The 18,605-nt window shown below is 31.8% G+C and overlaps 1 protein-coding gene across 1 annotated transcript; it reads left to right on the forward strand.

Annotated features, from left to right (window-relative positions):
• Nucleotides 1-1,132: 1,132 nt before the first annotated feature.
• Nucleotides 1,133-3,724, forward strand: LOC139850346 (abscisic acid 8'-hydroxylase CYP707A2-like). Its single transcript, XM_071839929.1, has 7 exons — nt 1,133-1,365; nt 1,469-1,787; nt 1,956-2,345; nt 2,460-2,622; nt 2,715-2,821; nt 2,952-3,070; nt 3,210-3,724. The coding sequence occupies exons 1-7, from the start codon at nt 1,172-1,174 to the stop codon at nt 3,304-3,306; spliced, it is 1,389 nt and encodes a 462-aa protein (XP_071696030.1). The 5' UTR covers nt 1,133-1,171; the 3' UTR covers nt 3,307-3,724.
• The last annotated feature ends 14,881 nt before the right edge of the window (nt 3,725-18,605 follow it).

Here is an 18,605-nt window from a genome sequence, read left to right on the forward strand (position 1 = left end):
CGGGGGGAAGCAACAACTTTTTTTTCTTCGTTTTTTGAAAAAACTTTGTTCAGGAACATTATAGATGAGATGAAAATATGAACATTTAGTAGAGACACTTTGTGATAAATGTTTTTATTTTGGCGAAAAAACGCTCGAAGAAGTAATATATAACAATTATAGCGTTTTTCGAGCGTATATTGAGGTTTTAGCCATTAGGGTTTATAGGGTTTAGATATTAGGGTTTAGAAATTTAGGGTTTGGGGTTTAGATTTAGGGTTTAGATTTAGGGTTTAGATTTAGAATTTAGATTGAGTTTTTAACACGAACGGTTTAGAGTTTAGGGTTTAGGGTTTGGTGTTTTGGGTTTATTCCATAAACCCAAAACACCAAACCCTAAACCCTAAACTCTAAATCGGGCTAAATTTTACTTCACAAAACATGAAGAAAAAAAACGTTCATATTCTTCACGAACAATATTATCTTGAATGTTATTTTTGTCGATCGTTTTCCCGCCTAAATAATAACATTCATCACGAAGTGTCTCTTCTAAATGTTCATATTTTCGTGTGATCTTGATGCCGGGAAAAAAAAATTCCAAAAAAACGAAAACAAAAATTTTTTTGCTTCCCCCTTCCTCCCGATTTGTTACTTCCCCATTGATCCTGCCTATATATATATATATATATTAGATCTTTTAAAATTCTGAGTCTATGTTCGAGGATCTTTTAAAATTCTGAGTCTATGTTCGATGAAAAGTTGTAAGAGGTTGTACCATCTATGAAAGATGAAGTCACGTAACACATCATATTAAAACTTAACTGTATAAGCAAATTGAAAACATATAAATATATAATTAGTACAAAGCGTTTCCGCAATAACGCACCAGCCATCAACACTAGTTTTTTTTAGTTATAAAAACCAAGAGTGAAACAAGAGGAAAACAACAAAAATAAAATACGCTCAGCAGTGACACATAGACTAAACACTTGCCTAGCTCCTTCTTCACCCATCCCCATCCCATCCCATCCCCTTTCCCCCTGAGCTGGAGCCAAGATTCCGTGTGTGTGTATCTAGCTGTTTAATGGTGCACCCGCACATCCTTACTTATATATATCTTCACTTGTTCCCCTTCCAACTTCTATCCAAACACCAATTTTCTAAGTTCAACAATTAACTGACAAACTGCACAATGGAATTCATTTACATTTTTTTCCCTTTCTTTATTCTTCTTTCAACTATCTTTTTCTTCACTTCCTCCGCCGTAAAAGGCTGCCGTAAAAGCCTCCCTCTTCCTCCCGGCACACTAGGTTGGCCGTATATTGGCGAAACCTTTCAATTATACTCACAGAACCCAAATGTCTTTTTTGCTTCAAAAGTGAAAAAGTTAGTAACTTTCATTCTTTTACACACTTTAAAATTATACCCAATTCTTAAGTTGTTGAATTTTGTTTACTAATTCAATAAAGTTTGGATTTTTATTTCGCAGGTATGGTTCAATCTTTAAAACCCATGTGTTAGGTTGTCGGTGTGTGATGATTTCCAGCCCTGCTGCTGCTAAACTTGTACTAGTAACAAAATCAGATCTTTTCAAGCCCACATTTCCAGCAAGTAAAGAAAGAATGTTGGGTAAACAAGCAATCTTCTTTCATCAAGGTGATTATCATATGAAATTAAGACGCCTTGTACTTCGAGCATTTACACCAGAATCCATCAAATACATCATCCCGGATATCGAATCAATCGCTGTTGATTCTCTCAAGTCATTGGAAAACAGATTAATCAACACTTTTCAAGAAATGAAAACAGTAAGTTAAAGAAACAAAAATAATTAGAAAAAAGGGACTCTGTTTTGCCCTGTTTTGCCCTGTTTTGACTCTGTTTTGCCCTGTTTTTGCTCTGTTTTGCCCCGTTTTGACTCTGTTTTGCCCTGTTTTTGCTCTGTTTACTGATGTTCTGATTATTGTTGTATGCAGTTTACATTCAATGTTGCATTGCTTTCCATATTTGGAAAAGATGAGGTTCTTTATAGAGAAGATCTCAAGAGATGTTATTACATTCTTGAAAAGGGATACAATTCGATGCCAATTAATCTTCCTGGAACACTCTTTAACAAATCAATGAAAGCAAGAAAAGAATTAGCTCAGATCTTGGCCAAGATTCTATCTTTAAGAAGGGAAACAAATAAAGAAAGCCACAATGATTTATTGGCTTCATTTATGGAAGAAAAAGAAGGTCTTTCAGACGAACAAATCGCCGATAACATCATCGGAGTTATATTTGCAGCTAGGGACACAACTGCTAGTGTCATCACATGGATTGTTAAGTATTTGGCTGAAAATCCTTCTGTCCTACAAGCTGTCACAGTAAGAATTCATGTCTTGTTAACACTATAAAGATAAAGAATTACCTTTATACTATAAAAATAAATTTAGTAAAAGGTTGTATAATTTTTACTAAATAAATGTTTGACATTTTAGGAAGAACAAGAAGAGATAATGAAAGGGAAAGATGACAAAGGTTTGACTTGGGTGGATACCAAGAAGATGCCAATAACTTCAAGAGTAATTCAAGAAACATTGAGAGTTGCTTCAATCTTATCTTTTACATTCAGAGAAGCTGTTGAAGATGTTGAATTTGAAGGTATTTATTATACACAATTAATTGAATGTACATAACATTTAATCTTTTTAATGTGTCTATATTCTAAAGAGTGTGCAAAAATAATTTTTCAGGTTACCTTATTCCTAAAGGATGGAAGGTATTACCACTCTTTAGAAATATTCACCATAGTCCCGAAAATTTTATCGAGCCGGAGAAGTTCGACCCTTCGAGATTCGAGGTAAAAATAAAAAATTAACATAATTTTAAATCTTAAAACAGCTATTCGACTTTGTAATTTTTAATAGTGTACGAATCATTACTCGGTACAAAAATTTAGTGAAATAAAATATTTTGATATGATTTGGCAGGTGGCACCAAAGCCCAATACATTTATGCCATTTGGCAATGGGATCCACTCATGTCCAGGAAATGAGCTAGCCAAGCTGGAGATATTAGTGCTTATACATCACTTGACCACAAAATACAGGTTGGTGAAATCTACCCACTTTTAATTACCATAAAAGGACTTTAGTTTAAGGGGAAAACCGCAAAACAATTACTATTAAAGCTGGTTTATGATAATTTAACAAGTGGGTACTAATAAAGAAAATTTGCTTTTTTTGCAGGTGGTCAATGGTTGGCCCACAAAATGAAATTCATTACGCCCCATTTGCCCTTCCCCAAAATGGCTTACCCATTAGACTTTTTCCCAAGAAATTGTAATAAATATTCAAAAACATTCCATAAGAAAAAAATGTAAAGTCCCGTCGAACAGGGTCCAAAATGTGACAGTATGGTGTTCCGCCAGGGCGTTGGTGCTTCACAAGAAGATCAACCGACGAAAGTTCACTACTTTAAAACGTATATGAATATGGCGAAGGCATACAAGAAGACTCTAAACGACACCGAATTGTACATAAAGAGTTTCCTTAACCAAACAAGACGAGAAAGAAAAAGATTCTTACTGATTTTGTAATAAATAGAAGGGGACCGCAATTGATTGTAGGATGTATGTATAGGTCATAAGTTCTCTAACTTATTCTGGTAAAAATTACTGAGTTGTAGAGATGTTATACTAACTTATAATTTGATGTATGAAGTCCGCAAGGCATTATCAATAAAACTTTATTGATTAGTATTATTTAACTTCTGTTGATTTAATATCAGATTTGTGTATGACAGGAGATTATTACACGGGAATAATTATACCTTATAGTTTATCTTGATTATTTACTTTTTAAGCTTAGGCTGCGCATAATAAAACTGAATTAATTAGCGTTGAATTGTTTATAATTTGAATGATTCAAAATCTTTGGATAAACTTAATTCCGAATGAAAATAGTTTGTTTGATAATCATTTTGAATTAATGACATGAATTGAGAAAAATTACCTTACTAACATGTTGAATGAATAAAAAATTCAATATATTAGTTTGTTAAGTGTTATTGATTTGATTTGATAAGAATATTACAAAAAAATTGGCGTTTAATGGTTATGAGAGTGTTTCAACTCTGAATGGTTCAACACTGAATGTTGAATTTCATATATTAGTTTGTTAAGTGTTATGGATTTGATTTGATGAGAATACTACAAAATTTTTTGGCGTTTAATGGTTATGAGAGTGTTTCAACTCTGAATAGTTTAACACTAAATGTTGAAGCATTTAGCATCATATGTCATTCAGAGATTAAAAACATACACGTTGAATACTGAATGATTCAGCATTCAGCGTTGAACTATCATGTTAAGAGGTAAACAAACACACCCTTGGTCTAATCGAACTTATTCACTAAAATCAATCTTCTAACATTGAGTTGTAGCTCAACTGGTAGTGGTCTGCCTCTTTTAGCGAGAGGTCAGGAGTTTGACTCCGCCGGGCTGCAACATTGCACTCAATGTTATCCCTAACCTGAAGTATCCACCCAGGTCACCTTTCGCTTAGCGCAGGGGCATCGGGGAGGGGGTTTTACCGGCCATGCCCTCTGATTGATCCGGGTTTTCCTCCAGGACAGTAGTTGGGGCGGTTTATGCAACTACGGAAGATGAACGCGTGGGTGGTTAAGTCTCCCTGGGTGATCCCAAACTGATGTAAAAAAATATTAATCTTCTAATTTGAGAAGAAAATAAGTACACGCACGTTTTATCTTTCTTCCAACTAGAACTCTGGAACAGTGTTACTCACTTGTCCTAACCCATACCTAGTACAATAAGTATAGATTTCAATCACTCTCGAGGAAAATTGACTAAACCACTACAGAGAATTTACCTTTTGTGGCGAGTATCGCCGCAAAAAGCCAATTTAATCGCCTCAAAAACCTTTTGCGACGAGATTACGCCGCAAATACACCGACTCTAAAAGTTCGTCCTTTTAAGTTTTTTACGACGAGTATTTGCGACGCACAAGCATGGAAACCACACTTTCTTTAAAAAAACTAGAAAAGTGGCCCGCGCGATGTCGCGGTGCCTTTCGGGTTACATAATCATAGTTAATCATGGAAACCACACTTTCTTAACGGATCGTTGTCCTAGTCCGTCTCTCAATAAAGTTTTAAAATTTGTTACTTTTTAAGCGTCGTTTTAAAAGTACAGATTTTTGGGTTTTTTTTAATGTTTTTGGCTTACTTTAATTCAATAAGATTAAAAATAATGATAATAAAAGTTCTCGTCCCTCCATTGGGTAAAGCAATTTCGGTTCAACGACCTAGTTTTCAACTCACGGCGAATTTTTAAAAATCATATTTTTAACTTAATGAAATAAAGTAATTTTTTTTTTTAAATTTACACCAAACTTAAATTTAAAATGCATAAAATTAAAAATTCATTTTATTAATATTTTTATACATATAAAATTATATTAAAAATATTAATTTTTCAAATAGGTACAAACTTAAATATATTGATTTTAAAAAGTTTACAATAATAATTTAATATTTATATATTAATTTTAAAAACAATGTAAAAATTAAAAATCTTTTTGGTCTTTTATCCCACTTTAATCAATCAAATATTATCAAAAATATACGCCCCTCTTTTCGGTAAAGTAATTTCGGCTATATTACCAAGTTTTACTCCTGACGGATTTTTGAAATATTTTGGGTTGATTGATTAAAGGTATTTATACCTTAAGAATAAACGGTAAATTTCGCAGTGATGTAATAAATTTTTGTATGATATCAATAATTTCGGTTATGCATACCTAATTTTATTGAATACCAATTTAATACTTTATAGCGAACGATTCAGCGTTTATTATCAAAAGGTTAAAAGCAATAAAAAGTAAAAATAAAAACTGTACATACTTACCTGTGAGATAGAATTCTCAGAGACCTGCTTTAGCCGACTCATAGGAGAGTCGTGTGATTTGGTTCTGCATAGCTACGTAAGCATAACCTCGATTCTTCAATATCTTTTCTTCTAAACATATGAACGGTCCTTCTCTGCATAGAGTGACAAATTCGGTATTTGAATATGTTTGATTATTTGAACATTTACCTTTGTGTGACCATTTTTCGCATTTATAACATCTTTCAAGGTGTCGTGCTCTTCTTTTTGTAGCTGATTTTAATTTTTATTTACCAAAATGTATCTTATGATGATCTTTTCTGAGTTCTTTTCTTACTCCGTCCATTTTGCCTCTTATGAATGATACCAGTTCACTCGGAAGTGTGTCATTATTACGTTTAGTAATCATAGCATGTAGCATTAGACCATGGTTCAGATCAAAGGAATTCTTCATCTCGTAAAACCTAAAAAAAATAAAAATTCAGAATGGGGGGAGAAGACTAGTTCTTTAGGGTCTGCTAGGGAAAGACCATTCGGATTCCATTCTCGAGAACTACACGAAAACAGAATATCTAACTCTAACAGAAATACATATTACCCTAAAAAGATTCGAATCTTCCCACACTTAGTTAGCTGTGGTGTCGAAATTGTGATTAACTTCATCTTCAACTTCCATTGGATTATCTATGTAATGTTTAACTCTGTGCCCATTAACCTTAAATTCAATCCCATTTGAATTTATTAATTCTACTGTTCCGTACGGAAAAACTCTTTTGACTATGAATGGTCCAGACCATCTTGATTTCAATTTTTCAGGAAATAGCTTGAATCGTGAATTGAAAAGAAGAACTATGTCTCCTTCTTTAAATTCTTTTGAACTTCTGATTCTTTTATCATGTCATTTCTTCTTTCTTTCCTTATAGATTAACGAATTTTCGTATGCTTCATGTCTTAATTCTTCTAATTCGTTTAGTTAACTTAACCGTAGACGTCCAGCTTCATGTAAATCAAGATTACATGTCTTCAAAGCCCAAAATGCTTTATGTTCAATTTCTACTAGAAGGTGACATGCTTTTCCGTAAACGAGTCTAAAAGGTGTGGTTCCAATTGGAGTTTTGTAGGCTGTTCTAAAAGCCCAGAGTGCATCCTCCAATTTCATGGACCATTCCTTCGGATTTGATCCTACGGTTTTCTCTAGAATACGTTTTAATGCTCGGTTGGTATTTTCAACTTGTCCACTTGTTTGTGGATGATAAGCGGTTGAGATTTTATGAGTTACTCCATATCTTTTGAGAACTTTCTCAAGTTGATTATTACAAAAATGAGTACCCCGATCACTTATTAAAGCTTTCGGTGTTCCAAACCTAGCAAAAAGACGTTTTAAAAAGTTGACTACAACTCGTGCATCGTTAGTTGGGAGAGCTTGTGCTTCCGCCCATTTAGATACATAATCAATGGCAACGAGAATGTAGAGATTATTATGAGATTTTGGAAATGGACCCATAAAGTCAATACCCCAAATGTCAAATACTTCACATACTTGAATGACATTTTGTGGCATTTCATCACGTTGACTTATTTTTCCGGCCCTTTGACATGCATCACAGGATTTGCAAAGAAGGTGTGCGTCTTTGAAAATTGTAGGCCAATAAAATCCAGCATCGTAAACTTTTCTTGCTGTGAGTTGAGGCCCATAATGCCCTCCTGTTGGTCCTGTGTGACAATGGTTTAAGATTTGACTAGCTTCATTTCTGAATACACATCGGCGTATTATTTCATCGGGACAACTTTTAAACAAATGAGGATCTTCCCAGAAATAGTGTTTTATATCACTAAAGAATTTCTTTCGTTTTTGGTACGACAACCCTTTTTCAAGGAATCCACATACTAAGTAGTTTGCATAGTCTGCAAACCATGGAATTTCCCTATAATCTATCTTCAATAGATATTCATCAGGAAAGTTATCTTGTATGGCTGATTCATTTAGAACTTCTAATTCAGGATTTTCAAGACGAGAAAGATGATCAGCTGCGAGATTTTCTGATCCCTTTTTGTCTCTGATTTCAATATCGAACTCTTGTAAGAGTAAGATCCAACGGATTAATCGTGGTTTGGCATCTTGTTTTGAAAATAGGTATCTAAGAGCAGAATGATCGGTATAGACCACCGTTTTAGCTAGAACGAGATATGAACGAAATTTGTCAAAAGCAAAGACAATAGCAAGGAGTTCTTTTTCAGTAGTTGTGTAATTCGTTTGTGCTCCTTGTAACGTCTTACTAGCGTAATAAATAGGTTGAAATCGTTTTTCAATCCTTTGTCCTAAAACGGCTCCCATTGTAAAATCACTTGCATCGCACATTAATTCAAACGGTAGATTCCAATTTAGAGTTATCATGATAGGCGCATTAGTGAGTTTTTCTTTAAGAATATTAAAATATTTGATGCATTCATCCGAAAAGATGAATGTAGCATCCTTTTCTAGGAGTTTATTCATAGGAGTGGCAATTTTAGAAAAATCTTTTATGAAATGTCGGTAAAAACCGGCATGCCCTAGAAAACTCCTAACTCCTCTAACATTGGTGGGATGTGGAAGTTTAGCAATTACATCTACTTTAGCTCTATCCACTTCAATTCCTTCCTTTGAAATTTTATGACCAAGAACGATGCCTTCTTTAACCATGAAATGACATTTCTCCCAATTAAGTACTAGATTTGATTGTTCACATCTAATAAGAATTCGTTCAAGATTAACTAGACATGATTCAAATGTATCACCGAAGACTGAAAAGTCATCCATGAAAACTTCCATGCATTCTTCTATCATGTCGTGAAAAATTGCCATCATGCACCTTTAAAAGGTTGCAGGGGCGTTGCAAAGTCCAAATGGCATGCATTTGTAAGCAAAAGTACCATAAGGGCACGTGAACGTGGTTTTCTCTTGATCCTCGGGTGCTATTGGAATTTGAAAGTATCCGAAAAAACCATCAAGAAAACAATAGTAACTATTTTCGGCTAATCTTTCCAACATTTGATCAATGAAAGGTAAGGGAAAGTGATCTTTTCTGGTGGCGTCATTTAATTTTCTATAATCAATACAAACACGCTATCCTGTTACAATCCTAGTAGGAATAAGTTCATTTTTCTCATTTCTGATGACAGTCATGCCACCCTTCTTAGGTACGCATTGAAATGGGCTTACCCATGGACTATCAGAGATTGGATAAATTAAACCTGCATCAAGCAGTTTAATAATTTCTTTCTTAACAACATCTTGCATATTAGGATTTAGTCTTCGTTGGCGTTGCACATACGTTTTATGACCTTCTTCCATAAGGATTTTATGTGTGCAATACGAAGGACTTATGCCTTTAATGTCATGAATCTTCCATGCAATAGCTGGTTTATGAGCTTTTAGCACAGAAATGAGTTAATATTTTTCATTTTCAGTAAGAGAAGACGATATTATTACAGGTAATTCAGATTCACCATGTAAATAAGCATATTCCAAATGGTTTGGAAGTGGCTTTAACTCTAATGTCGGTGGTTCTTCTATCGATGATTTATATCGATATCTGTCTTCTTCTTTTAGCATTTGAATTTCTTCTGTTGTTGGTTCATATCCATTAGCCATAAGTGTAGCTAACATTTCAGTTTCATCATTTGGTTCATTTCCTTCTCCTAATGAACATTCTCCTGTTCTTTGTAATTCTGGAAATTCTTCTAACAATTCTGCATGTGAATCTATAGTTTGAATATAATAACATGTATCATATGCAGATTGCGGTTGTTGCATGGCTCTATCAGCTGAAAAGGTAACACTCTCGTCCTCTATACTTAGGGTCAGTTTCTTACCAAACACGTCTGTTATTGCTTTAGCCGTGTTTAAGAATGGTCTTCCTAATATGAGAGGAACTCAAGAATCTTCTTCCATGTCCAGAATAACAAAATCTACTGGAAATACTAAAGTACCAACTTTAACTAGCATGTTCTCCATTATCCCTCTAGGATATTTTACTGATCGATCGGCTAGTTGTATGCTTATTCGTGTTGGTTTCAATTCTCCGAGGTCTAGTTTAGCGTATAGTGAATACGGCATTAAATTTATACTAGCATCTAAGTCTGCCAATGCTTCTATTGAACTAAGACTACCCAGAAAACATGGAATTGTGAAACTTCCTGGATCAGATAATTTTTCTGGTATCTTATTCAACAGTACTGCAGAACAATTAGCATTCATAGTAACATCCGAGAGTTCTTCCATTTTCTTTCTATTTGTGATTAGATCTTTCAGAAATTTAGCATATCTAGGCATTCCTGAAATCACATCAATGAAAGAAAGATTAACATTTATTTGTTTAAACATATCCAAGAATTTGGATTGCTCGGCTTCAAGTCTCTCTTTTCTCATTTTACTCGGGTAAGAAAGTGGTGGTTGGTATGGTTTAACATAAGGTTTAGCCTTAACTGTGTTATCTTCATTAACCTTTTCAACTACCGGTTTTGTTTCCTTATCTTGCTCAGGTTGTGGTTCTTGTGGAGTAGGAATAGAATCATCAGAAATTACAGGTATTTCAGGTGGTTTAAGTGTAATACCACTTCTTGTGGTAATGGCTTTAGCTGTTTCATTCCGGGGGTTAGCATTTGTATCACTATGTAGACTTCCCGGTTTTCTTTCACCTATCAACCTTGCTAGGTTACTTACTTCTTGTTCCAAATTTTGAATAGAAGCTTGTTGATTTCTAAATGCTTGAGCATTTTGTTCATTGGTTTGTTTTTGAGATGTGAAAAACTGCGTTTGAGATTCAACTAGCTTCGACATCATATCTTCAAAATTTGGCTTTTTATCATCGGTTTGTGGTGGTTTGTTTTGAAAAATAGGTCTTTGCTGATTGTAAGTATTATTGGATACTTGCTGATTGCTAGGACCTTGTTGGTTGTTGTATGGAACATTTCGGTTATAATTCTGATTTTGATTGTAAATTGGTCTTGGCGGTTGATAATTATTTTGATAATTATTTCCAGGCCTTTGGTTCATGTATGAAACATTCTCTCTTTGTTCCATTGTTTGTTCAATACTGAGACAATCTTTTGTTAAATGTGGTCCTCCACACTGCTCACAACTAATTCGTATTGAGTGGATATCTTTAGTCATCTTTTCCATTCGTCTCTCGACAACATCTATCTTTGCAGAAATGGAATCAAAGTCATGGCTAGAATCGGCTCTAGCTGCTTTAGATGATCTAACGATATCTTTTTCTTGATGCCACTCATGTGAGTGGGAAGCAGTGATATCAATAATTTTGTAAGTGTCAGTTGTGGTTTTCTTCATAATGGAACCACCAGCTGCGAAATTTATAGGACCTGACCCTCAAATTGGGGCCATGCGATCGCATGGAAATTAAGCCTCCAGGCCATGCGATCGCATGGCCTGCTTTTCCAGCTCACATTTTGTTGTTTGCTTCTTGCCGACGGTTTTATAAATATATATAATATATATATAATTTTTAAGAATTATTTATATATTATATTATATTTATGTGCATAGTTGACTTGTAATTTTTAGTCCGTTGCGTCGAGCGTTGAGAGTTGACTCTGGTCCCGGTTCCGGATTTTCGAACGTCCTTGCGTACAATTTAATATCTTGTACTTTGCGTTTCGCGTCTTGTACTCTTGTAATTTTGAGACGTTTCTCATCAATAATTTGAACCTATTTGATTGTACTTTGTACTTTTGAGCTTTTTGGTCGTTTGCATCTTCAATTCGTCAAATTTGTCTTTTGTCTTCACCTTTTATTATTTAAACGAATATCACTTGTAAATAGAACAATTGCAACCAAAAGCTTGTCTTTCTTGAGGGATAATGCTATGAAATATATGTTCGTTTTTAGCATTATCACTAACCCTAACCATAACTTAGTTGAGTAAACCAAAATGATAGAAGGAAGAGTAGAAACCCTGATAAAAATGGTGTGTGATTTACAAGCTAGACTTGTTTTACCAACAGCATCAACAGTACCATTAGCATCAGCACTAACAGTACCTATAACATCACAAACTACATCAGTTCAAGAATTACCGCGGACGTAATTACGAATAAATAACGCGTATATTGTATCAACGAGTTATGAAGTATTAACTCATTTCCTCTGAAGAAATTATATGTATATTATATATATATATATATATATATATATATATATATATATATATATATATATATATATATATATATATATATAGATAAAAATAAATCTTTGATCAAAATAAATCTTTCCGTACTAAGCTATTATGTGTGAATCTTAACTACTCGGTTAATTCATATTACTAATATGCAATTATGTACGTCCTCCGTCCGCAACTTAACCATCGTTAACTACAATTTCCGTTCCAATTCAATAAATTCTAACTCATAATAAACCAAGTGTATTATTCAAATATATGTTTGATTTTACACCTTCATCTTCGATATACTCAAAACTCTCTAAGAAATATCATTCGTACCTTGCGAAGCTCACAAGAATTTCACAAAAACCAACATCATACTTCAACAAATAACAAAGTATTGATTCATAATTTCAATATCATTGAAGAAATACTTATGTAATTTCTAAAGTTTTAGGGATTTCTCAATTCTAGTTTCAACCGTAAATCAAATGAGTTTAATTTAATATTAATTCATTAAATCTATGTTACATCTAAAGAAAATATATACATATATATATTTTCATAAAGATTGTAATAGAATTCGTTTGTACTAAATATTAATTGTGAAAATTTTTTTAACGGGTAGGTAATACCCGAGGAATATATAAATTCACAATTAATATGTTACATTCTTCAAAACTGATTCAACAGTTATCAACTATACTCACTATTTTCTCAACAATATACATTCTTTCATAATCAAAATAACCATATTCATTCAAGATTCAATTACACATTCTGATTTTTAAATCTCAGAATTCAACTCGAGATATAACCAAAATCATCACTCTTAGATTCCTACATCTTTCGAAGCTATACTTTGACTTCAAAACTATGTTAGAACATCATATGTATATTAACGATTACAATCGGTGTTCAAACTCTTCGAAATTCCTGAAGACACTTCAAATAATGAACAATCAAGATGATGATCCAACCACATGTTACCCACAGTTAAGCATCTGAAAAACTCTCGAACCCTAAGTAAAAGTTTAACACGTAGCCGCGTCGAATCCTTTGGCATTTATTAGCAAAAATAACTTTGCGATCCCTTTCAAAGTAGCCAATTTTGTCACAGCTCCAGCAAGTCAACTTCGACTTTTCATTCGAAGTAGCCTTACTATAACCCTGATATATATGATTACCCTTTTGTTACTGGGGAACCTCTTATATTCCACCACATTACCAACAGAGGTACCAGCAACTTCATCACTCTTTGGCCGTTTCTACTTCAACAATTATGAATATACATATGACGTCTATCTCCTAAATTTACATACCTTGAATATGAAGTTTCTGAAAAACACCCCAGCCTAAGAAACAGCACTATGAAGTTTTGAAAAAAAAACTGATGAAGTGGTAAGGACTGTAGACAACAATTACGGTCAGAAGTTTGATAATAAAGAATAGTAGATTGGAAAAGCTCAAATAAAAAATTTGGTACTGAAAAACGGATTGAGCAAAGTATGAAGGAGGTTGTGGACAAATCACAAGAATGAAACCTGCCTTCAAAGAATCCAAATGATTCAGCATCTGCTGGAGTCATTAACTAATATCTTGTTCCTGACTCTAAACCCTTACAAACAATATTCTTCATCATCCTCTAATATTAGAAATTCTAAGATATCATCGTATCTTTCATTATAAATATCCTCCATATTTCTGAAGATACTTCCATAATTATTCTTATCTGAAATCATTTACCTCTTCGCACTATCTGTGTTACATCATAAAAGAAACTATTTTAGTTTCTAAATTCTAAAACTTTCGAGTTTAAAATAGGAATATTTTTGAAGTAATGTTGGAAACTGAAGCATGAGTTAGTATAATATAATCACACTTGATCAATGTGATTATATTACATTAGGTCATGCTGAGTTTCTAAATGGAACGTGATGATTCACAGACCATAACGTCATCATGTGCCATGTTACATGACTCTGGTATTCTATTTAACCTCTAAAAATATCAAGAAAATATTTTTCTTGATGATTCGGCTTTTTTTGAGAAATTTAGGTAATTTGACAAATCAAGATCATACCATTACAATCTCCTTCTTAGGACATTAGGATGTATATTCGAAACTCCATACCTACGAATTCTGGACCGCTATTCGCTTGATTTAAAGTCGGGAAGAGGAGACAAAAGTATGAAACTCTTGAATATAAAAGAAAATATAAATCTTGACAATAACACGTAAATTACAAACCGTGCATATCAATACGTATTGCAACGTAAAGATACGGGAGAATTAAAATTACTATAACCCCAAGGTAATAGTAAAAGTAAACAAAATCCTCCGGTGGTAGATGAAAAAGGAGAATGACATATATGAAAGTTAGGAGTATATCAAGAATCAGAACTGGATGGAGCATATTGACGAATGCTTTAAAGTATGAATTGAGGGAGAAAGAATAGAATGTGTGAGTTGTAAGGAAACGAAGGAGGTGAATTTATAGTAAAAGATCCGACAGAGCAATCAAAATAGATGATCGCATTTAAAGCGGATTCTAATTTCCTTGATTATCGAAGAATCAAATCTCATTATGAAGATTTTTCTCCAAATCTCTTGAACTTGGAAATCAATCCTATCTACGTCAAAAGATATGACAAATCTATACCTAGTCATTTCACCCTTTGGTGATAGCTTCACTCGTACTCTTCATATAATCAAATTGTTTTATCCATATCACTCAATGATGATAAAATTCTATTTATCAACTCATAATTGTCATGATAATATTCTCATTGTTAGCCGTGACGACCTCTATCAAATTTTGGGGACGAAATTTCTTTAACGGGTAGGTACTGTGACGACCCGGAAATTTTTGAACAAATTTAAACCTGATCTTTATATGTTTTCGACACGATAACAAAGTTTGTTAAGTTAAATCTCAAGAATTTTAAACTATGTTCATACATTCATTCAACCTCGACCAAGTTCCGACGATTCACGAACCATTATCTAATTGAATATGAATATGTATATGTGTGTGTGTGTATATATATATATATATATATATATATATATATATATATATATATATATATATATATATATATATATGTGTGTGTGTGTGTGTGTGTGTGTGTGTGTGTGCATTTCATAATTTAAAAACGTTAACAAAGTATTAAACGAACGTATTTGTTTCAATATGATTATCGATGGAATTGAAAGGTAATATCAAAATATTGAAATATCAGATACATTGAATTATGATTACGAGTCTTTTTTGAGAGGTCCACATTGATTTAAGAAGTCTTTCCATTTTAACAATATTCGGAAAATGGTAAAGTGAAATTACAAATAAAAACAAATTGTCAAGTTTCGAGAGTTAGACAAAAGTTAGTGGAAGATTGAATTTCATAATACTTGATTGATCTATTTGCAAATGTATGAAAACGCTTTTCGGTATAATAGAACTTGAATTGTTAGAACGTCCTTGATTAAATAAATGTAAGCTGGAATATTGATTGTTAAATAATATAGAAAACTTGCAGCTTATATTTAAAATATGTTCACTAAATATATATGTTTTCAAATTAGTTAAGTACGCGATAGAACATTCGCTTAGTAATACGATTGATATTAAAACGTTACGTACTGTAATATTTTTCTAAAAATAAAAACGAACTTTGAAATATAATTAGTTTTGGAAAGACTAGATATTATATCATTAGATAAATATTTCAAACATATATATTACGTACAAATTTACAATTCTAAATAAAAATATATATTTTAACTTAGTCATAAAACATCCTGATTTAAAATAATATATTTTGATAAACAATGAGTCACTGATTTATAGAAGCAAATGACCACAACGCTCAATTTTATAAGTTACATTTTTATAAAGTAAACTATTGATGAGTAAGTCAAATTATTAATAAGGGTACACGTCGCGTAACGTAAAAAGCTAGTTTTCTAAACGTACGAAAGTGCATTCGATAAACCGAAAGTGGTACATGAGTCGAGTGACAACGTACGTGTCATTTGAGTAAAAATTACATTTTTACCACAAACGTAAATATAATATAATATATAAGTAATTATATAAATTAAATATAATATATATATATATATATATATATATATATATATATATATATATATATATAAAATAAATAAGAGTGTCGGCAAACGAGATTGGCTAAATGTGATGTGCACCTTGTGACCATGCGACCGCATGGATAAATCAAACAAACCCCAAGCGATCGCATAGGGTGTTTGGTGAGCTCCAATTCCTTTTAAAAACGCGTTTTGGTCTGGATGTAATTCATTTATCACTCGAACTCACTTCCTCTCTGATATATATATACATACTTATTTATTTATTTATAATTAGTAAGATTATTATTAATCTTATTATTATTATTATCATTATTAGTATTAGTATTATTATTAGTAGTATTATTATTTATACATAAAATACTACGACGAGGTTATGCCCAAATGTTTTCAAAACTGGTTATCGAGTAGGATAGGGTTAAGGAAATTATGGGTTATGGCTATGGAGGTGATGGGTATGGTTCATGGGTTTGCTTGTGAGATCAATCTAGTGTTTATCATCTCCGTTGCGTCTACGTACATTTCCTGCAATATTGAATCTCAATATTGATACGTGAGCACTCATAACTTAACTTTTATATATTATTAGTTTATCCCTGACTAGTGCTCGAGTATTTAGGATTATGCATGCTTGTAGTTTTGATATTGTCGTTAGATAGGTTATGTTGAATCCTGAATTAGTTACATATGCGGTTGAGATAAGATATAAGATATGCATGTCGTTGGAAAGCTAGCAAAAAATTAAGAACTTTTCATTTAGATATCGAATGGTTTCGATGAACGGATTAGAAGTTATAGTCAATTGAATTTTTGTAAAAATGATTATTATTATCGTCGTAATTATCATTGTTATAGTTTTTATCTAATTATTATTATTATTATTATTATTATTATTATTATTATTATTATTATTATTATTATTATTATTATTATTATTATTATTATTATTATTATTATTATTATTATCAATAAGTAGTATTATCATTAAAAAATTGTTATTTTTATTATTATCGTTAAAGTTATAATTAGTATTATCATTAACATTATTACAATATTTATTATCATTAGTATTATTATAATTAAAAACTAATATTAGTAACACCTAATTAATATGATTACTATTATTACCATTAACATGAACGCGATATAAAAGACGATTAAAAGCTGTTAAATGAATCGATTAGGGAATAATGAGTATGGGTATCATGATGAAATTAAAATATTGTAAGATATTGATTTAGATAAAATTATCGTTCTTATTATTTTTATTATTAATATTATTTTTAAAAGTATTGTTAGTATTAAAACTATCATTTTAACAAAAATTATTATTATAATAGAAATGTCATTGATATTATAAAATATCATTATTATTATCATTTTAAATAAAATTATTATTTTAAAGTAATATTAAAAAGTATCGTAAATATTAAAGTTATCATAATTAGAATTATCATTTTATCATAATATCATTTTTTTAGTGAATATAAACATTGATATTTTTTATAGAATAATAATAATTATTATTACAAAATAATACAACTTTTACTTATTATTATTATCAATGTTATTTTATCAAATAAATATGTAATACAAATAATATATTTACCTTAATAAAACCTATCATAATATTTTTATGATATTAAATGAACTTTATAAATTTTATTACTTAAAATATATAAAAGTATATTTTTATATAAAGTTTTATCTATTAATAAATGAATAATATTATTTACTCTAATAAATCTTTCAAAAATATTTAAAAATTTAAAACGACGATAATTAAACTATATAATAATCATGTATAAATTTTGGAAATCATTTTGAGTCAAATTGACTTTTGTTGACTTTTGCATATTAGTCTCGAGCATTAGGATTGTGGTACACTATGACTTGACCTAATTTGTTAGACAAATATTGACCAACATATGAATATATATAATTAATTTAGGTTCGTGAATCAAAGACCAACCTTGAACTTGTTCAATGATGTTATATGTATTTTTACTACGAAATACAGTATGGTGAGTTCATTTGCTCCCTTTTACTCTTTACATTTTTGGGACTGAGAATACATGCGTTGTTTTTATAACTGTTTTCTAAATGCTTTTGAGATATATTTTTGAACTGAGAATACATGAACTGCTTTTATAAATGATTGACGAAATAGGCACAAATATTCAAAACTACATTCTATGATAGAATTATTTGGATTCAAAGGTTCGATTTAGTAGTTAACGGAGAGATGATTTTGCATTGCGTACGCATTAGCTCCCGTTTTAACTACCATCGGCGGGATGATTTTGTATTGCACGCACGCACTAGCCCCTGATGTATTGTATTGTATTATAGTCGACTTTGTAGTTAGTAACGGAGGGCTGATTTTGCATTGCGTACGCATTAGCCCCCGTTTCAGCTACCCTCGGAGGGATGATTTTGCATTGCGTACGCACTAGCCCATGTT

The sequence above is a fragment of the Rutidosis leptorrhynchoides genome, chromosome 5 (assembly GCF_046630445.1).
Source record: "Rutidosis leptorrhynchoides isolate AG116_Rl617_1_P2 chromosome 5, CSIRO_AGI_Rlap_v1, whole genome shotgun sequence".
Classification (NCBI taxonomy): domain Eukaryota; kingdom Viridiplantae; phylum Streptophyta; class Magnoliopsida; order Asterales; family Asteraceae; genus Rutidosis; species Rutidosis leptorrhynchoides.